Source organism: Daphnia pulicaria, chromosome 9, assembly GCF_021234035.1.
Source record: "Daphnia pulicaria isolate SC F1-1A chromosome 9, SC_F0-13Bv2, whole genome shotgun sequence".
NCBI classification, from domain to species: domain Eukaryota; kingdom Metazoa; phylum Arthropoda; class Branchiopoda; order Diplostraca; family Daphniidae; genus Daphnia; species Daphnia pulicaria.
The window spans coordinates 816,914-839,115 of NC_060921.1; the positions used below are offsets into that span (position 1 = coordinate 816,914).

At 41.6% G+C, this 22,202-nt stretch overlaps 2 protein-coding genes, 1 long non-coding RNA gene and 1 pseudogene across 3 annotated transcripts in view; 2 read left to right on the forward strand and 2 right to left on the reverse strand.

Moving 5' to 3' along the window:
• LOC124312826 (exportin-1-like) overlaps positions 1–22,202 on the reverse strand; it is a 639,300-nt gene that overhangs the window by 546,843 nt on the left and 70,255 nt on the right. The window lies entirely within an intron of this gene.
• LOC124312828 lies at positions 7,108–10,802 on the forward strand. Its single transcript, XM_046777318.1, has 4 exons — positions 7,108–7,358; positions 7,432–7,838; positions 7,900–9,500; positions 9,561–10,802. The coding sequence occupies exons 1-4, from the start codon at positions 7,209–7,211 to the stop codon at positions 10,649–10,651; spliced, it is 3,249 nt and encodes a 1,082-aa protein (XP_046633274.1). The 5' UTR covers positions 7,108–7,208; the 3' UTR covers positions 10,652–10,802.
• LOC124313737 lies at positions 12,293–20,826 on the reverse strand (annotated as a pseudogene).
• On the forward strand, positions 21,110–21,823 carry LOC124313641. The gene is made up of 3 exons (XR_006910940.1): positions 21,110–21,220; positions 21,301–21,473; positions 21,554–21,823. It is a non-coding gene; the product is annotated as an uncharacterized LOC124313641 (long non-coding RNA).

A 22,202-nucleotide genomic window follows, 5' to 3' on the forward strand; every position in this document is an offset into this window, starting at 1 on the left:
TTAGCCGGTCGCTTGGCGCGTTGGAGCCTCTGTTTACTAGAATATGAGGTGGAAATCCGATATCGCAGCGGGAAATTGCACACTAATGCGGACTGCCTTTCCCGTTTTCCGCTAACTACAGCGGATACGAACGACGAAGGCAGATGTGTTACAATTGGAGTTTTGAATTACACCGATAACGATTTTTTTACATCCGAAGATCTGGCCGACTTGACTGCCAAACAGCAAAACAACCATCAGTGGAGAACTATTATTACAAAACTAGAGAATAATCGATCAGTTGGCAGGCGATTTTGTTTGAAAAATGGGATACTGTTCAAAATTAAATATCTGAAGGGACAGGCATATCTTCGCTTGTGTGTCCCTTCAGAATACACTCATATCGTTCTGACTAAATGCCATGATGACCCTACGGCTGGTCATTTGGGAATTCACAGGACTCTTGCGAAAATCGGACAACGTTTCTACTGGCTCGGTTTAGAAAAAGAAGTGGTGTCTTACGTTAAATCTTGCAAACTCTGCCAATCTCGAAAAAGTCCAAAAATCAAGCCAGCAGGGCTACTACAGTGCATCCGAGTGTCTCGTCCTTTTCAAAACGTGGGGATTGATCTTCTGGGGCCGTTTACGACGTCCCACACCGGAAATAAAATGATCATTGTGGCGGTTGATTACCTCACTAAATGGGTTGAACTTGCGCCGCTACCTTCAGGAAAGGCAGACGTGGTATCCGAATTCCTGGTGAAGCACATTGTGTTGCGTCACGGCATGCCGGAAAAACTCATATCAGATCGAGGAAAATGTTTTCTGGCAGGTATCACACAAACCGTTTTACGTGCTTTAGGGATTCAACACAAAACTACATCTAGCTACCATCCGCAATCAAATGGTCAGGTTGAACGAATGAATCATACATTAGCGACCATGATCTCTATGTATATTTCCGAAGACCAAAAGGATTGGGATGCACAGCTGAATCACATTTGTTTTGCATACAACACTTCACGGCAAGATTCTACTGGGTTTTCCCCCTTCTTTCTATTATATGGTCGGGAGCCAATACTTCCGATCGATTTACTATTGGGAACCTGTCCACATTCCTTGTTGCCGGAATCAAAGGAAGTGTTACCTTATGCTGAACAATTACTGTTGGATCTTCAAAACGCACGACACATAGTCCGGCATCGGATGCAGCACGTCCAAGAAAAACAGAAAAAAGGCTACGATGCGCGGCGTTGTGACCCGACATTCAAAAAAGGTGATTTAGTTCTCATTTACAAACCTATCCGCAAAAAAGGTAGATCGGAAAAATTGCTTCATCGCTGGATTGGCCCTTGCATTGTGCTACGTCAAACAACCCCAGTAAACTATGAAGTACAGTTACAACATAGCAAGAAGAAATCGGACATTGTTCATGTAGTGTGTATGAAATCGTTCGTAGAACGCATCGTCGAGCCTTTCGAGTACTCTCCCGCGACGCCTCTCTTGCCGGACACACTACCTCCACTGGTTCAAGATGAAACGGAATTTACACGGCCGCCCTCCCCTCCTCCACCTACAAATTCACAATTGTTAGATGTGGCTCCCGAAACTACTGTTAGCGTTCCAGAGGTTATTCCTCCCCAGTTGCCAATACCGACAACAGGTCAACCGATGTTAAACAACCGAGGCAACCAGGCTGATTTGCCTCCGCGTATTCGTCGCAAACCCAATTTTTTCATGGCAGGACTTATCTATCTTCTCCTACTGGGGGCTTGTAGTGCGCTGCCTACAAAGGAAGGCATATTAATCCGGGATACCGTAATCTTTAAACAACGACCTAGCATTTCTATCAGCGAATCCGCTTGGACGATAGTTACGGACGTTCTCCTCCATGACGCCGAAAACGCAATTATGGCAGTAGAAGACCATCTAGCGCAACTCTCTCGGGTAGCTCACGCTCATCGCATGGATGGCAACAAATTCGAAAAAGCTGATGTGCGTACAGCATGGAGAGACACCACCAGCTTCATGGCCGCACATAAAATTGATAACAGAGTATTATTAATGGGTCGAACTTTGAATGACTCCAAAACACGTCTAGCTACATGTGCTCTCACATTATCGGGTGCCCGTCGACCGAAACGCGGTATTTTGGATCTAGGTGGCACAACGTTAAAATGGCTATTTGGAGTGTCGACTCAAGCCGACCTTCAAGACCTGAATTCTCGCATTGAAGCTTTGGCGGTTTCGGATAAAACCGTAATACACCTTCTCGATCAACATGCGTCAATTATTAACGAGACCCTACAACTCACACGGTCCAACTTGGCTCTTCTAGCAGAGTTACAAAAACAGTCAGAGATTTTAACACACAGAGTAGATTACATCATGGATTACATTAAGTACTCTGAATTACTCCATGTTCAGCAAACACAATACTTCGCAGAATTAGATGCAACATTCGCGACCATGGAACATATTTTAGGGTGGTTACAACGACAAATTGGATCGTGGGAAATCGGTTTATCCGCCTTAGCCAACGGACGGCTCTCGCCACAAATGTTTTCGCCGACGACGCTCCAAACAGTAGTAGCTGACATCAATGTTAACCTTCCATTGGGTTGGACAATACCATCCGAAGATTTATGGGTGATATACCGCGAAGCACGAGTTTCGGTCGCGGTCATCAATAATCATTTTCGCTTATTCATTGATATCCCTATATATGACCATGCTCAACACTTCAATCTGTTTCAAATTATTTCCCTCCCTAAACCAGCTGGAAATGGTTCACATGGAGTGCGTTTTACCAACATTCCGGAGTTTTTGGCTGTCGCCCCAGATCTTGATACTTTCATCGAACTGTCCAGTTTGGAAATATTAAATTGTCGTCAACTGGACAAACAACTTTGCGCTTTTCATACGGGATTCTCCAAAAGGGGGGCTCGCACGTCTTGTGCCGTGGCCCTATTTACCAATGACGTCTCTCTAACGGGTTCTTCCTGCCAATCTCAATTCATACAGTGGAATGGTCCGGAAGTGGCATACTTGGGTCAAAACCAATGGGCTTTTTCGGCCGTAACCTCGCATAGTGTGGTGTTCTCCTGTCCACCGGATAGCAAACGGCCTCCTCCCCAGCAATTGCAGTTACCCCCTATCGGATACTTTGAAGTTCCTTCCGGATGCACGGCCAGGACCGACCATTGGATTTTTCCAGCTAGTTTGGAGGGTTCTACGGTTTCCGCCGCTATTGCTCTACAAATTCCAAACCTACCAGATTTTCGTCCAAACATCACGTATAATAAAGCCGCCACTGTACTCCCCTTTCCGGCTACCAACGTCTCCCATTTAAGTCGCATGAGTGAGTTGTTGTTACAGCAAGAAGCGGTAGACGTGAAAGCGTCAATGACACATGACCAGATTGTACGCTTACTCGACTCGTCCGTTCCAGCGTCCACACATCATTGCGCTTATCCCTATGAATGGGTGGTGGCGTTTATTATCTTAACCCTTGCTTTAGGTGGTTTGACTGTTTTCACACTTCTCCTGGCTCGCCGCATGATGGATCACCTTCGTCGAAGCAGCGGGATTTACGAAGTCGCAGATTATCATCCTGTTCTAAATATTGGATCGACAACGCCGGATAACGACAACTGATTCTCTCGTTCCCTTTTTTTTTTTTTTTTTTTTGTAGCCATCGGGTCGATGGCTCCTTCGTGGGGGGGATCTGTCACGTGGAACCCAGAAACACACACGTGTTAATGGATTTCACGTGAATCTCTTTCACCCTTCTGATTGTAAGGTCAAGTAGAGTTATCTACTTGACCATCTTAATGACTCTTCCGCGTATACACTTTCCACTTTACCCTCGAAAGGGGTTGAAACTGTTTAGCGGTCATCTAGACCTTATCTAGATGACCATCTTTCTCTAGATTCTTCCGGCGTCACCCGGTAACAGGGTGACACTTTTCCTTTAAATACCGCGAGTCAAATGAGACTCGGGGGCAGTCTGTTATTCGGCATTCGCTTAGACTGTTCAAATACAACCAGCTTCTTTAAAAGTACGAACGTGTTCCCCTTATTCGGTTCTCTCAGTACATCTACGAATCCCCGTCACACTATTTACATTTATGCGTCCAAAACATTTGACACGTGCTTAGGGTCATCAAAAAGGTTAGTCGGGTGATATTTAAAAAATTTAGAATCAACAAGGCCATAAGAATGCTGTGGGCTTGTATTAATTTTACGTACGTGATACAAGGGATGAGCTGTTTTTGTTGACTAATAATTCCCATGTAGATATTTACATTAACGATACCATTTCCAAATTTAGTTTAAATCTGTTTTTTATTTTATTTGTAATACGCGCACGTGCGCATGTCAGACAGAGGAGAGTAGCATTTGCTGTGAAAATGTTTCGGTTTCAACTGGTTAGTTCCCATTCCGATGTATAAGTCTTTAGGTTTTTTAAATGTTATCTGTTTCCTGTAGCTAGGATACGCGGTCGCTGGAGATGCAAAATGATGCAGCACAATAGGTGAAGAAGCCTGTAACAACGACACTTATTAGACAACAAAACCTCAAAGGTGTATCGACGATGAAGCAAATAGCCAACGCCCTCAAAAGATTTGGTTCTTTCCCATCCTTGCTCAATTAGATAAAGTAAGAAAAATGAAGATTTGCATGCGGAGGCCTTATGCCACTTCCACGAATACGCACATCCCCTTTCTGACATGTACCATTCTTAGATGTAAGATGTTTCATTTCAATTTGTCCAATTCCAATTCTATTCCGCATCGATTTGTATTGATTTGTGGTTGCGTATTGCCATTGGCATGGCCATTGCAGTAACTCCACGCTCTATTTCGTTTTAAAATGAAAAATCAATTTGACAAATTACCGCTGCGAGGTCGACCTTGGCATTTCCGGATTTGGGTTGGAAACCAAACTTGCCCTCAATCTCATTTCCGATGGCTATTATTTAGTGTCTGTCAGTTCTGAATGAATGTTACAAGTGACGAGACTCTGGTTGTTTTTTTATTACCTTGTCGTGGGAAACACGATTCGTTATATCCGTATCACGTGATAGCCTTGGTAATCCATGCCCCATTGAATAAGTCTGTTACAATCATTTTTGTTTTAACACCTGTTTGATATACGGGATTCTGACGTAAAATGTTTTCGATAACTTTTTTTAAATGAATTAATCGTTGCTTCGGGCTCTTTTACGCATAACGCTAGTAGGCATATTACATCATTTGGAGGGAGATTGGAGTCGGACCATTTCTTCACGGACCTATCCTTCAAATCCCATCATCAGGATATGTAATCAGCAGTCAACCGTAAAACGATTTCACAGCCTTGCAAGAAAAGGAAGGCCAATGTTGATAGGTAGGTTAATTATTTCCCTTGGTGAAAATCGTATAAATGTGCCACCGACATTGTAGAGTGCCAATATTCTCACTTCACCAGTTGAAGTAACTAGTATCAACTAAAGCAGCATGCATCTCTTAAGCTCTATCATGGTCGCAGATCATGGAGCAGTCGTGCTCTTTACTCTTAATGGAACGGAATCCTTCGCCCTCGGTCGCAATGTTACCGCCTTCTTAGACGACGATTATCACGATACCAACAGCAACGAGACATCCGCAGACGACTATCACCTGGACAGTCTGGAGCTGAACGATAATCAGACTTCACTCGAAGACGTCCATCCGCACGATTCGTTGGAATTCAACAGCCGATTAGTCAAGCGGGATTTGGAGTTTGCGCTGCTCGATCAGTCGACTAGTAACGGAAGTCTTGTCCTATTATTAACTGACGACGGATTATCCTTGGAAGACGTAGCATTCGTCGAGCAGGAGGACCAAGCCAATCCTACCATTAGGGTCGACCATCTTCCCCAGGATGACTTGCATCACCTGCGCATCGATTCCTTGGAAAATGTGGACGATTTTGACAAGCGTCATGTCCCCGCTGGTGATGCTGGTCTGCTAATCGTACAAGGTGCGGACGGAAGTGAGCACGCCTTTCTAACGGACGGTCATCATTTTGACGATTATTCTTTGGAAGTTGTCAGTAATCACGACGAACAAGTCTCGCTGCTTTCGGCTTTGGATCAGCAGCCGCTCACTGGAGTCTTCACCCATCCATTGTCCGACGATTTGTATCTCGTCAAGGAGTACTTGGACGACTATTACTTGTGGGAAATGGAGGACGAATTGGCAAGAGCATACCTGTCGCAATCCGTCAATCTCAACGATCCAATCGTGTTCCACTTTACTGATGATAGACGACCCAAGAAGCTAAGTGCAGTTCATTTTGCTCAATTTACACCTGTGCAATCAGTCTTGAACGATCGGATTCATGCCACCAGCCCTGCACTTTAATTCGTGTTACATTACGTTCGGACATGAGGGTTGTTTTAAAATGTAAAGTATTTTGAAGGATTCCGACACGTCGTATTATTATATTATAGCATCACTTTTCTAATAACACTTGTTTCCAACAATTGTATTGAATTGCATAATTTGTTTTTGTTACATGGCATCAGATATCATGCCAGATGTAATCAAATAAAAACAACAAAAGAAAATCTTTGAGATAATTTCACCATTTCACCTTTCATCATCTGAATTAATTTTTTTTAACAATGGCAGACAATTTTGCTCGGTGTGTCTTTATCGGGTAAAGTATACCTGGTGCAGTAAACTCAAACATTCAGTGTCAGACTCATCTACTGGATTTGAACTGGTGGTCTGAACTAACAAGAATTCTCCATCAATTCGAACATCTAGTAGCTTGTAGTTGGGGCCAAGGCGAAACAAATACTGCAGACGAGGGGTATAACCACTGTCCTGCTCGTAGTTTTATTACGGACTCCAATATATAGGCACTCTTTGCTGTTATTAATAAGAGTGGTTCCGATTACGGATTCCAGTATTTGAAATTGGAGGAGTTCGCGGGCTAAGCAATAGGCGCTATCTTCATCCTTTGCCGTCTGGAGCGCTGTTGCATCAAACGATAGCGTGGCGTTTTCTAAGCTCCGCCTTCGTTAACGATAGAAAATGTTAGGGTGTGAAAGTGTGAACACTGTGAACTCTCATTCTCATTTCCGTACATCCGTAGTCAAAACATAATATTATTGAAACAAACTTCTTTGGTGGGGCTTGTGATCGTTTTTCGAATCCTAGTTTTGTCAATTTTTCTAACCTTTGACAAAAACCAAAATGATTAGTCCTACACGATGCCAACGTATGAAAAATGTCCCTCTCTATATCCCATGCTATATCCCATATGGAAACATTCGAGTTCGAAACCTACTGAAAGATTTCAGGGATCAAAGCTTTGGTGAGAAGACTAACAGTAAAACTGCTCAGGTATTTTAACATGCTTTTAGCCTTTTAGTGCGATCTTAGTCTTACCTTGTTGACATATATAATGTATCTATAGGTTCTCTTTCTTGGAACTGGGGAGGACATGAGGAAAACTCTTCTGGCAACAACAGCTGAGCATGTCAACAATTTTCACTTCCATCTTAATGACAATTGTCCATCAATTGTGGCTCGCAACATCATGATCTTGAAAATTCTGTCAGCTCAAGATTTCGATCCCAATAAGGAAGAAGATTTCAGTTTTCTGTGGGATGTTTGGTATAATACCGAGTGGCCAGAGATCACTAGAAAACGATTTCTCATTGTTTTAAATGATCTGTTGGATGAGAAGTTACCAGAAAATGTTACTGTTCCTGATCCAAACCATTACAAAAGTCTGAAGAAAATCTGGAAAGTTTGGTACACCATTTCTTCAAGAAACCAATCAGAATCTGAAATGCTGTTGTGTAAAAGCAAGATGATGAGGTAACTCGATTTCAATTACATTCTTTAACTTGAACCTAAATTGAAAACATTCACACTCTAGATCTGAACTTTTTATAACATCACACGAAACCACCGTTCTCCCCCCTCGCAATTCAGATGAAAAAATAACGAAAATAACCCATGCCAAAGCTTTTTCAAGAGCAGTAAACGAGATCACCAAGTATTTAATGAAGAGAAATGCAATTGGAGACCTGGAAGACTCTTTGGGGCGGATAATTGAGCAGGAATTTCTAGCTTTTTACGAAAGAGGCAGCTGTCGACTCCAATATGAATTGGAAACGGTGTGTATTAATTCGTCGTTTCTAAATCCTGACACCGAGCAATGGCAAGTCCACTACTTATCGTTCCCTTTCCTCGGGTATCTTCCATTATCGCAAGAAAAACTAATAACGTCAGACAAAGACAAAATTCTTCTACCCACCTGCCAAAAAATTCTGAAAGACACAGTGAATTCCTACCGAAGTCGTATTGCAGACATTCAAGTATTTTTCCACTTAGAAGATGCCCTGGAATTTTGTTTCACGAACACAAACAAGTTTGACGTCATCGACTGTTCTAGCGCAGATTGTTTCGGACTTGCTAATATCCTCAACGCTGCAAGTGGAAGATTGTCGAATAATCCGGGAGCCGTTTTGTTTACTACAAGTACAGAGTGGGACAAATTTTCTCCTACTGTAGAGCTGTACGTCGAGCATGTTCTTTGCTGCCCTTTGAGGATGATCCCCACAATTTATGGATTACAACTGAATGAGCACGTGGAACTTGGATCTCGGTATCCACCCAGTTTTTATTTTAACGCCGTGACAAACCTTTCCTGGCAGAAAGCAATTCATTTTCAGAACATTGCTATGTCCCCTTCCTCCTCTTTGACGGATTTTTTGAACAAGCTGGCCCAGAAATGTTTTGTTAGCGAGCGCTTTCCCAAGCCCAGTCAGGTTTCAAGTTACCAAATGGCAGTGTTAGAGAGGCATCATTATTCTCCGTTAACATTTCACTACATCGTCAGCTCCATGAATCAGCGCCTTGGAGGAGATCACTGGATTAAAGATGCTCACCTATTGGAAATTCCTGCCCTTTTCAACATGACAAGACGTACAATGGAGGCATGGGAAAAGGGCCTGGAAATTTTGAAGATAACAGCAGAAATCCCCATCAACTCTATTAACGAAGATGCATTTAAGGTTTTAATTCAGCAATTGGGTTTACCTACTTTTCGCTTGGTTCTCATGCCTTGTAGTGTGACAACCAGCCATTTTATTCACGGAATCGTTCTCAAGAGTTCAAGCATAACTTTTTCCGGTTCGATTGAATCTCACGTCATCGACAATTTCTCACTAGAGATAAAAGAAAAAAGCAAGAAAATTGTCGCTACCTTCTTAATTGCGTCTGCTCACAACCTTCCTGAGGCGTACTGTGTATACGTGATTGACAGCATGAATCATTGTTCTCTTCTCAACTTCGGTTCTCTGAAATCTATGCACACTGAAAAGTTTCATCTTCTTTACCCGTTTTCTCGTCCAACACTTTCCACTGATGTTGTTCCCTGTCTTGGGGCATCGGTCATGAAAGTCACCAGCTGTATCGAGTCCGAGAATGAATTCAAACTGAAGATAATCTTGGATTGTAACGAAAATGTTTCAGGTAAATTTTTTTGCGTTTATTGCTAAGTGAGCAGTTAAATTCTTTTTCGTTCGATTTTAGGTCTAACACTTTCCACTGACCAAGTACTACCTTGCAAGTCTGCCCATCAAGTTACTATATCTCTAAACACGCCTTCCAAATGGAATTGTTTGACTTTGTCATTTCCTTATCCTATTCTTGTCAACGAAATCAGAGCTATTCTTCATAGTACTGACCGTTTTATTGAATTGGTATTGAAGAAAGGATGGTGGGAGCCGTGGCCAGTTGAGTTCCAATCGAACGAAGAATGGAAATGGAATGTTGATTCTTTGAAACCTTGGGAAAATCATGCGAGTCATTCCATTTCGGAATTTGGCTGGTGCAACGCGCTGAATTTCCATCTCCATTTGCAATTGAACTTGGATTTTAAATTTAATGATCCAAGACCAACAAGGGATGTATCTCCAATCATAGAACCTTCCCTCTGGAATTTGAGGGCTGAGCAATTGAACGAGAAAAAAGCTTTGCAAACTCTCCGGAGAAGGTTCAATTCGCTTCTTTTTAACCCGACTACACCAGATCTCGAATATTTTGGTATTCAACCAACTGGATCGCCAACTACGGATTGCTGCATCTTGGTTTTAATCCACAAGGCCCTTCTCACTTCTCCTCTGGGCAGTCCGATTCGATTGTTGACTGTGATTGACGAACAGATGGCTAATATCCTTATGGAAAAGGAACAGTTAAATGAGGAGACATACTCGGAGGAGTACGATAGAGCTATCGAGTGTATCGCAGGAAAAAGTGGCTCAGTTATCTCTGTTGAACCCTACGAATTGATGCTGTGGAACTTCATTTTGAGACTCAACTCGACTAAAATCTTGCCTGGTTCAGAGCAAACAAGATACCTTGCTTCGGGAATGAACAGCTCTTGGTTGTTTGCTACGTTCGTGTCTCCCCTTTACGTCGATGGTCTTCTTAATTTTAATGACGTCCGCGCGCAGTTCTCTACAAATGATTCGACTATTTCTGACGAAAAGTGTTGTGGAGCTTGCAAGAAAGTCCCCCAAATTCCGAAGCGTTGCAGTCGCTGCCGTTCCATCGTTTATTGCAGTGTAGAGTGTCAACGCAGTAATTGGCCACAACACAAACTGCTATGTAAGCGCAAGTAGTAAAAACAAACCAGCACCTCCCAAGTCCGTTCTTATTCAATTTTTCATTATTAATTTTTTGCGGTAAATTTAATTTTTCGTACCGCAATGTTATTGGAATGTTGATTAAAGCAAGTGTTTGATTGTCGACGACTGATTTTTCATGGAAATTGGTATAAATTGTTGAATTCAGAATAAAATCTTCATTCAGAAAAAGAATCTGTGGTTTCAGTATTGAAGTTTGATATATCCGAACTCAATCACGCGGCAACAGCAACAGAATAACCCTTTTTGTTTTAGTTGAATTAAAATGTTTATAGTGTTCAAGTTTTTAAAGAAGAGGGGCCTGAATTAGCCCAGAGCGAATCACGCGGAAATTTGCTGTCGTCAAGGGGGAAGAAAAAGAGGAGGTTCCTTCAACAGAGGCATGCAGCGCCACCACAGCTTCGAATCGCTCGTCTGCTTTGCGTTTGTTTTGTTCATGTGTTGTTCATGGCTTTGTTTCACCATGGTTTCACAAGTCACAACCAGGCTTTTCAGCTGTCAAATTTTACCAGATGATGTGAGGAGAGGATGTCGATAACTCGATAATGCCCAGTGTTGAAGAAGAAGTAATTATGTTTTAAAATTTTCCGTCTAGAAGGCTATAGATTTATTAATTGATGACCAAATACTAGATCTCTTTGCTTTAGTGTTCAATTTTGAGAAAAGTCAGTTTGGACCTGTGGTTTATGTTTGACATCCATTTCTTAGTCTGTGGTTTTATCTCCCATTAATTTTATTATTGTTAATAGACTTAGATGATCTGCTGCATGCAGTCAATCGTGCTGGTGTGGTGAGCTGCTTCTGTCCAGTCTGTGATGCTGGTGTTATTATCCTGCATTGTTGGCCCTAATATGACACAATTTTGGATTATGGTGTTCGTGATGGAAATGAAGACTAAAGATGCACATGCTGTAAAATGAAAAAGGTGTAATATTTAATTATCTAGATAATTGTTATGGTGTGGTTGAAATAATACCAGTTTGAGTCACTCGTTATGTATGGGTAGAATGTGTGTGTCCATTTGGGATTTGTTGCCGTTGCAGATGTTTTCTGTTCATAGACTCAAACATGTTTTAAGTATATTTTCCTTCATAAATAGTATTGCCAACTGATATCATGGAATCGAAACTGTTGTCCATGTAATTGTGTTTGGTTTCACGCTGGGTTTGCTTAGTAAGTGAAATAACGAAAAATAAATAACATGAATATTAATTTTGTAAGAAATTGCTTATATTGTCCCACCTCCACCCACAATTCCTCCACTTTTTACAAACATAACATGACATAAATACGTACACATATACACACACATACACAAGTTAACCTGTTGGCTGCCACGCCATACAACCCGTAGGTTGTTTTCTACTATCTACGCGCCACGTCTGAAGGATCCATGGCCACGGTGGGACTTGCCATTGCTGACAAGTCCGGGCTGACACGGTGACAGGAGAAGATGGAATGCACAACCTCTAGAATCCATCACCGTATCGACAAGGGGGAAGTCCCTATGGTGCATTGCCTAACAGGGCCTTTCGGCGAATCTAGGGCTGGTGCGACTGTCCGACCCCGCGGCATGAAAACCACGAGAACGAACAGCGCGGCCCGTGCTAAGGAGCTAGGGGAGAACAAAGGCGTGGCAGCCAACGGGTTAACTAGCAAAGACATATATACCAACAATAAATGATGATCCGCGTTGAAAGACTCGGTAATCTGCCATGCAGTTCTTGTAGTGGGACCCACAGCGATCGTGTCTCTTGTCGCAGGATAGGAGACATCTAAATTAGATAATAAATGAAGTAAGATTACTATGAACGAAAATATTCTATCGTCATATCACCTTAGGTTGTTAGTTGGTGGCCCACGAATAATGAAGAAAAATAAAAAGCTGCTGATGATCCGCGCTGATTTTCCCAGATACTGGCGACCTTCTGGTGTCCATCTTCTCAACGAGACGTTGCCTGAATAAAGACAAAATAATTCTTCTTAACGTGACACTTCAATTAAAGTTACACAATAGGAACACTTATCAGGTTTTTTTGCTCAAAACTCTAACAGCGCACTTTTATTTGCTTAAATCCTAAATAGCAATACTCAGAACTGTACATGTTTACTTGCTGGTTTCATGCAAATTTTCCGGAAGTATACCGGAAGTAAGCAATAGCTCCTCAACTGTTGGGTTGTCTTCAAATCGAACAAGATTTTCGTGATCCCCATGAAATTTGGGGTCGATTTGATAGGTTTTCAACGAAATCCAAAATTTGGCCAAAATCGAGAATTTTCCTGAACTATAGTTCAGGAAAATATGTTCACAAAGATCACGAATATGTTATTCTTTTGTGCGTCGAATGAATATTTACTGAACTACTGACTGAAATGACAAAACCGGAAGTAGAAAAAAAACACATGATTAAATATCTAAACAAGTGAGCTTTGTTGGTGGAATAATTATCGTCAGTTTTCACTAAAAAATTTCCACTTGCCGATGTTTAAAAAGATTTGCAAAGTAACTGAAAGTAACTGTTTTGACAGCTAAAGTATCGAAAATCTAGCGTTAGAAAAAAACAACGTCTAAGTAACACTTCGTTTGCGCGCAAGAAGGGCCTGATTTTAGAATTATCAAACAGACGCAGAGTTCAACGCAAGTAGATTACTAATAAATAATCTAAGAAAATAACTCTATTTTCGGGTACCTGGGCATAATCTCGTGGTGAGTGACAGTAGGTGTGTCGCTGCGGACGGAAGCGACTGGTCTAACTCGTCAGTGAAGTACGACAAATTGTTAGCAGCATAATATGCAGAGAAGCTAGATGAGTGTGGGAAGCGAAGATAAGGATGGAGCAGAAAGTTGGTAGAAGTCACTCTTCTGTAATGGACAAAGGCCAGCATCAAGGATCTCTGTGCCAGGGCCACGCAATTCCAATAAAGAAACTGCGTTGTAGATTGAAATCGGTGGTTGACTCGCGAAATCCAATGGATCCAATGACATACCACACAACCTATGAATTCCTAAAGCAAAGAACAGAAAAAGGTTTTAACATTGCAGTGACCCAGTGAGGATCATAAATACCCCTGAGCAAGATGGAATGCAAAGTTTATTACATGATAAAGCGAGAACATAGATATTTTGTTGGGGCGACAGAAAGTTAAAAAGTAGCACACCTTTACCTCAATCTGTTGTAGGCTTCCTATTAGTCATTTCTTGTAGCTATGAAGTGGGAGCTGCAGGGAATGGCAGCAATACAATTTCATGACACTCCACCAAAAGTGTTCAAAGGTGAAGCATCTTTCAGGAAAGAATGAACCTTTTAAACAAATGGGCATGAATTTTAAGATTATTTTGTTGCATGTGCATTGATGGATGATGAATTGATGAGGTAGTAAAATCGGAAAGTTATGCCTACCTGTAACCACACATCCAATGCCACAACTATTGGGCAAAACAGCTCGAAGTTTTGACTAAGATGTGAGAGGATGATGCATATGAAGCTGAGGGTGTGAGTTACAGAGGTGTTGAGCAATTTTTTTTTAAAATGGGGTCCAAATTTAATCTGTTGACTAGACGGCAGGTACATTTTCTAGAATTCCAAGTATAGTACACAATGAGTCAATTGGTCAAGTACACAGTGAGTGATACTATGTAGTTAGAATAATCACAATAAGCTTACATGTAAATAATTGGTTGATTTTGGGCAGTAAAACATGAAAATTTGAAAACAGAAGATGACAAAACTCTTCACACATTTCGCCATTTTTATAAACAATACCCTCTAGCGGCAAACTGGACAATCGTATGAATTGTTAGAAACCACCGCTAGATGATGCCAGTGCTTCATGCAGGATTGTCACCAAGAAAGTAAAGCTTCAAAAAGTAAGAGAAAATCGAATAAAAAGTAAATAAATAGGATCACCATTACGAAACAACCAAACTTTATTGACATGACGAGAAGGAATGCTGGTTGTTGTAAAACCCAAACAAAGCCATGAACAAAACAAACTCAAAACAAAGCAGACGAGCGATTCGAAGCTGTGGTGGCGCTGCATGCCTCTCTTGAAGGAACCTCCTCTTTATCCGACAGCAAATTCCCGCGTGATTCTCTCTGAGCTAATTCAGGCCCCTCTTCTTTAAAAAAATGAACAATATAAACCATTTTTAAAAATCAACTTAAAGGAAAACATCTGATTTACTGTCAGGAATAATCGTACTCCGTATGCCACGAATCAAAGCAAACAAACAGTCAAACAGGAAGAATAGAGATGAATGTGTTCTACCTTTAGGCCTGGAAAATACGGCCAGGCATCCACAGGTGCTTCATCCATTGAAGAGTTGATAACACCTCCATCTAGCAGGTGGGATAGGAAAAAGGAGGTCCTCGTGAATATACCCACACTCACATGGGCATACACGAGGACATTGAAAGAACAGGGAAATGCTGCAATCAAACTTTGTGCTGTAAATCTAAATGGGAAATAAGAAAAGGGTTACGAAAAATAATTGAGCAGATCAGAGAAATAAAAGTAAGTTAAATCATTACCCAAGCCATGATGTTGAGATTGTTGCTGGTGCAGATCCAACCAAAGCAAAACTGGCATACCTAGGGGTTGGTTCAGGCCTCAAATCTATATCAAAATGAAAAAAAGTTACATTGTGCAAACAAACTGCCGTGCCTTAAGAAGGAGTTTACTTGATAAATGTAGTCAGAATAACATTCCACACACTTGGGAACAGATTTCTCTTCAATTCCAGCTCTTATTATCTTTCTATTCATATTCTTGGTTTTAATTACCTACTAAACAGTAAACACCATGGAGTGTGCATCAAGCGATTTAATTTAGATTCGCGTCAAAAGTTATTACGACGCCCACACTTTTGTCATTTTATTTCAGAACTGGTACTGGTGAACGAAGAAGCAGACGACAAAAATATTCTAATTCGCTAAGATATCGATAGAAATTATCAAAAAATCGACGAAACGGCCACAATAATTTCAAATCACTTCAAATTAATTATGTAGACATAAACGAAAAGTCAAATTTTTCTGTTTCAGCAAAATCCAAAAATTCTACTGCTGGTGATTGTGTTATTTATAGCGGTTTGCTTATTATTTTGAAATGACATGATTACAAAAGCATTCAGCGATATCAAGGTCGTCGGCCGGTAGTTGATATCCCGAAAATTATACTAATAATCCCGCCAACTTGCTGCCTATATCGAAGGGACGCATCCAAACCATTGTTTACGCCAAAATATATGTACAAAATACCTGTTAAAAATTACAAATAAAATACGGAAACAAATTGTAAAATCGCGAAAAATAAAATACAAAATAAACAAAATAATAAATATACAAAATACCATACCTGTACAAAATACTTGTTACGCCAAAACATCTGGGTGGAATTCGATCGAGACAGCGGGATGGCTGTGAGTACCCAACCGAATTTGATGGACCAAGTCGGGTACGTGTAATCTTGTGTGTCCAGCGGGACCGGATCGATCAAAGTGCAGATGAAAATTAGCTAGACACCAATGAGAAATAATTTAGCTTTGATTTATTTCATTGAATGGATTTTGTAATAGTCTACCAGAATAAAGATGACGTAAGCCCAAGTGATTTTCCAAAAAGGTCCCGGTTGGAAGCCGAGCATAGACTCGATGTCGTCGGAGAACCTCTGGGTACCGTAACACCAGCTCACGCCCATGGCCTCCAGCCCTCCACAAACACTAAGAAGAGGATGGCTATGCCAGGGCTGTAGACATTCAATAAATCGACCAAATACATTCCACCCTGCGCCAACGGGAAAAGAATGAGATTGTACTCTAAAATGAAATGACATTTGAGTTGGTCTTTACATAAGTTGTGGTCGGGAGAGCACAGACTCACAGAGGTAGATGAAAACGAGTAATATCCCGACAAATAGTTCCCTCCGGCGGCCCAGTAAGACATCGCACAGTCCCGTGATCATGGCCTCTAATCCACCAAAAGTGCTATCCAATCCTTTTGAAAAATTAAAAATACAGACATTAGAATGATTTCTTATTTTTAATAGTCGTGAATCTATTTACCAAGCGTAATCAATAGGAAAAAGAATATCATCGACCAAAATGTCAATCCGGCCATCGTCGCTATTGCTTCCGGATAAACGACGAAAACTAATTCCGGAGGACCTATTCAACAATTTCGAAATATCCAAATTTTAGAAATCCCAACATATTAAAAAAAGAAATTAAATCAACCAAACCTTCTAGTCCAAGTTGATCGATCGAAACGTTTCTGATTTCGGCCATGTAACCGAGTACGGCGAAGATGACAAAGCCGGCCAGCAAGCTGGTGGCCAAGTTGATGGAGCTCGTCAACAAGGCGTCACTACGCGAGTATACACACGGGCCAAGAGAGAGAGAGAGAAGAAAAAAATAAGTTTAGTCGAGAGGATTATTAGGGCTTTTTTCGACTGATGATTGGCAGAGTCTATACGACGTTGAAGAGAAAACTCGTATGAAAAGGGGTTCCCCATTCAAGTGGTCGTTTAGTCATCGATCGAGGACTCGATTCGGACAATAAGGGAGGAGATTAGACCGTAGAATGAGGAAGGAGAAGAGAGAGGGGAGTGACTCACTAGAAGCAATTGTTGTGCAACTTGTTGTAACTGGAGAGGGCCAATAGGGTGCCGAAACCAGGTCCCAGTGAGAAAAATACTTGTGACGCCGCATCGGTCCAAACCTGTCACACCGCATCGATAAAAAAAAATATGAAAAGAAATCAATATTCAATTCTAAAAAAAAAATAAGAGCCCGGAATATAAAAAAATCCGTCAAACTTGACAAATTCAAACATGTGCGAAATCCAGCGTTATTTCGAAACCCCGGGGGAAACCCATTACGTGTGAGAAAACTAAATTATAACTGTAACTGAATTTGGCCACAAGTTTTAGCAGCGCCTATCGTGGATAGATTTTATTTTTGTCCCAATCGATTTTTATCACGCCGGAGCGCGTTGAAGAATCTAAAGCAATTTGTTATCTATGAAGCTTTACATTCCGTTATTTTTGGCTATATAACGGAGGAAACAAAATCTAATAAATACACTTCAATTGAAATTAAAAAATTGTTGTAGGCGGCCCAAGAAACTCTCAGGATCCTCAACGGAGAATTTGACTTCATTGCGCGCAAGATTCAAAATTATTATTAATATTTTAAACAAAACAAAAACATAATAATGAAAATCAGATGGGGGCATCCGCGAACCTTTGTTTCAGCCAGTTTACTCCACCCACTGGGGCGTGAGGAAGTAGCGGATGCCATCACCGGCGCCGGGCAGCGATGCGCCGCGGAAGAGGAGGATGATGAGGACAATATAAGGAGCGACGGCCGTGATCCAAACGGCCTATATAGGCAAAAGAGGCAAGCGCACATAAAAGACAAGAGAGTTATTATTATTATTAGAATATCGGAAAACGAATATCATAATCATGCGCGATGGGAGTGTGTTGTTATACAAGGATGAAACAATTTTTCGAGTGGATCTATTCCAATTCTTCTTCCCAGGAGCAAAAATCACGGGGGGGTCCTCATCGTTTCTCTGACTGGGGCTCTCAAACAGTCATCAAGTCGCTCAATCTAGACCCTATTCAAAATATGTCGAGAAGCAGAGCAACTCGAGGGTGATAGTCTGTGAGTGTCGAGTGGCTTAACAAACACACTCTAAAGACGATATATAATCGAATACACAAGGAACCGGAGGCCCAACTGTTGTGAGACTCAACAACGGACCAGCACCAGCACCGCTGCTGCCTGCCATGGCAAAGGGGCAATACACAATGCAGCCGCGTTTCATCCGCCGATTTCATTAGCGAGTCTGCGCGATCCTTTTTAACTCCGGCTCCATTTGTTTTTCGAAACCAAATAAATACAAGCGGCGAGTCGGTCAAGCCGGAGGAGGAAGAAAAAACAATTCGGAAAGGAAAGAAATAGATTCGACTGTATGGTACTCTGGCAAATGAGTTTGGGTTGGCGAAGAAGAAGAAGTATAAGTATATAGTAGTACCAGATAGATTGAATCTATAGATATTACTTTGAGGCAGACAGATAAGACAAGAAAGGGTGGGTGGGGAGAGCTGAAGATGGAGGGATCGATGCAATAACAAGCGGAAGAGGAATCCGGAAAAAGAGTTGCTGTAGAGTAGCCCAATCAGATCAAATACACGTATGGAGAGATATGGAGTATCATAGATACATATAGACCCACCAAGTGATGTTGCGATGATGCAGCTGCTCTTATACCCATCGAAACATTTCAAACCGGGGTGGGGCGAATGAGAGAGAGAGAGAGAAGACGTAAGAAAAAATGTAATTACTTTGCCAGTCGATCGGACTCCCTTCCACAGTGAGAAGTAGACGAGGTAAAAGCCGGCGAAGACGTACAGGGCCAGCGACCATTGGATTGCTCCGAGATCGTCCATCCCGTCCGACCGGTAATTCTCCAAGACGTTCCGCCTAATAGTTGAAAGAATAATAATGGTAAATAATATCTTTTTAAATTGGTAAATGAGTGGGCGAGAATAAATCGTACTCAAAGTATTCCTGAGCGGGACTTTGGACGAACGTGCCGTTATCGACGGGTCCGACAAATGCGCAACTGTTGGTGTTCCACGGGTGGTCGCACGACGTCCACAGCAGCTCGGACGTGAACGAAGCCACGAAATAGTAGACGGCCAGCCGATGATGGTATTACAGTACATGCCCATGTAGAAATCGATGATGCAAATGGCGTATTAGCCCACTCCTGCGTGTTGTGTACACAAGTCAAGTCACGCGTGTTTTTTGTTAATTCAAACTTTCAAAATAAGACAAAACGGCAATGATTTGTACCTTTCAGGGCCGGGCAGATGCGCTGCCAGAGAGTTATTTAGGCAGCCGCTGCGGTGAAACTGTCCCAGGGCCAGCTCCATGTAAAATAGCGGCAGGCACCATCACAACGACATAGGGAATGAGGAACGCACCTGCATAAAAAACACCCGTCAAAGGATCGATTTACTTTTCATTCACGGCATTAATCAATCAGCGGTCCAGTTTACCTCCTCCGTTTTAGTAGCCTGGGGGTGGGGTGGTGCAGAAAGAAAAGGAAGGTTCAATTCTGTCAATTAATTACGGCGAGGATTAATTTTGATTGAAAAGAGATAATGGATATTAATAATGCGTACAGATGTAAGGGAATCGCCAGACGTTGCCATCAAGATCGACCGCAAAGCCAATGACGGCCAGAAGGAATTCGGCTTTCTTGGCCCAGGTTTCACGTTCTTCCAGGGCAGGTGAGTCTTCGTTGGGCGCATCCGGCCGGTGGCTTCCGGCGCTCACCACCGTAGTCTCCGAGAGGAAGAAAACGATTTGCGCCTTGTCTTCGTCCTACTGCTCGTCGGCCGCAGCTAAGCCGGAATTAACCTTGCCGGACAGGTTGGTCTCTTTCGCCATCTTGACCGGCTGCTGCTGTTGCTGCCTCAGAAGACTCTCAGCTGATCAGCGTCAGATTTCTAGTGGGAACGTGTGAAATATCAGGTGTGGGGCTAAACAAGGATCACTCATTTTAATTACGGCAACTTCAGCGTCAAGGAAATTTGACTGTGGCAGGAACAAGTTTCTTCACAGGGTAGACAATCATGATGGCAATGGACAGACCATGTTAAATTCACGTTCCATGATGTAGATTTCCTTGCTTGCACAACTAGGTAGCCAAACCCAATCCAAAAGTTGTACAGTCCTAATTTTAAAGACATAAAAATGTAGTTTCCATCTGTTTCACACAAAATAATTAAAATTTACCAGTAACTCCAGTCTTGGAATAGAAAAACTGGAACCACTTATCGGGTATGAAGCCCATGCAACTTTGCCAGGATACTCTTGACGGCATGGTCTTGGAAAGTTGACCAAATCCTTTTCTTGGTTTTCTGTTGTAGCAGCAGCTGCCGCATTTGAGGTGGCCGAGTTCTGGGTCATACGAATAGGCGAATGGCCAAGCGAACTAACCCATTCGAAGAGAAATGAGTTAGGTACTGAATTTTTACATCGTAACAAAATTATCATCTAGATTGAATTCCTTGACCAACAATATTAAGTGGTGAAAATTTTTACCCGGTTTCAATGCATTCCTTGTCAGCATGTTGACTTGGTGTTTGAATATTGAGAAAATACAATTTTAACTAATAAAGCTGTGGTCAGGACTCAGGTTACAAACAAAACAGAGGGTACTACACTACTGGCAGCAAGGAATAATAATGGCGGACGAGAGGACGAAAGAAACTACACATTCATTTTAAAAACTATTCAAAATGGAAAATTTTTGTTTCAAATTATAGAATTCAATGATTCTGTTACAATTAAAAAAAAAATGTGACAGTAACATTGAATTTTTAAATTGAAACAAAATGATTTCCATTTTGAATAGTTTTTAACATGAACGAGCAGTTTCTTGCTGTCCGCCATTATTACCATTGCTGCAAGTATCCTGTGTTCGGCTTCTGTGCCAAGTGCTAACTTACGACATTTTTTTCCAAGTAAGTCCACCACAATTCACAGTGGTAACTTTGTTTTTTGGTTTCTTAACATTTCTGAATGTAATATGTCTTAATGTCAGGAGGAGGAGGAATTGTGTTGGAAACGAAAGACGTTGGAAACAAAATGATTTCCATTTTGAATAGTTTTTAACATGAACGAGCAGTTTCTTGCTGTCCGCCATTATTATCATTGCTGCAAGTATCCTGTGTTCGGCTTCTGTGACAAGTGCTAACTTACGACATTTTTTCCCAAGTAAGTCCACCACAATTCACAGTGGTAACTTTGTTTTTTGGTTTCTTAACATTTCTGAATGTAATATGTCTTAATGTCAGGAGGAGGAGGAATTGTGTTGGAAACGAAAGACGTCCCCAACGGCCGACGACGAGATCCGGCCGGACAACCAGGATTCCGGCCCATTTACGGGAGTACGATCTTCGGGGCCCCCGATAGGTGGTCCCTTGTCACCCGCCTAACTGTACTGATTCTTTGTGCCCTTTCCCCCCTGGTGTCAATGTAATGTTCTGGAGGGGGTCGGGCCCTCTCTGTCTCTATCTATCCATACTACAAGTCAGTTCAATACAAGTCAGGTTAGCAATCTAAAATCAGTGTTCTCATCTTTATTCATTTCATCCAATATTCGGTAAGGCAAACTTGACACTACTTCCCTGCCGAACAAATTGATAGAAAAGACAAATCAAAACTGAAAAAGATGAAAGCTGCAGCTTTTGACAGTGATGATGATGGCGAAGGTATTGCAAATAAGTTTACAAAAATTTTCATGATTTTGAGCTTTTTTTAATTTATAACAAAGATAATGCGATGCGAACTGTATGCAGGTTAGTTAATAAATAATAATTATTAATAAAAAAAATGACAATAAAAATTAATGACTTATTCTTTAGACAACTGATGAGCCTAAACCTATTGCTGGCGGAAAATATATCGAAACAATTCTGTCATTGTAGAAGAAGTAAGTAAGAT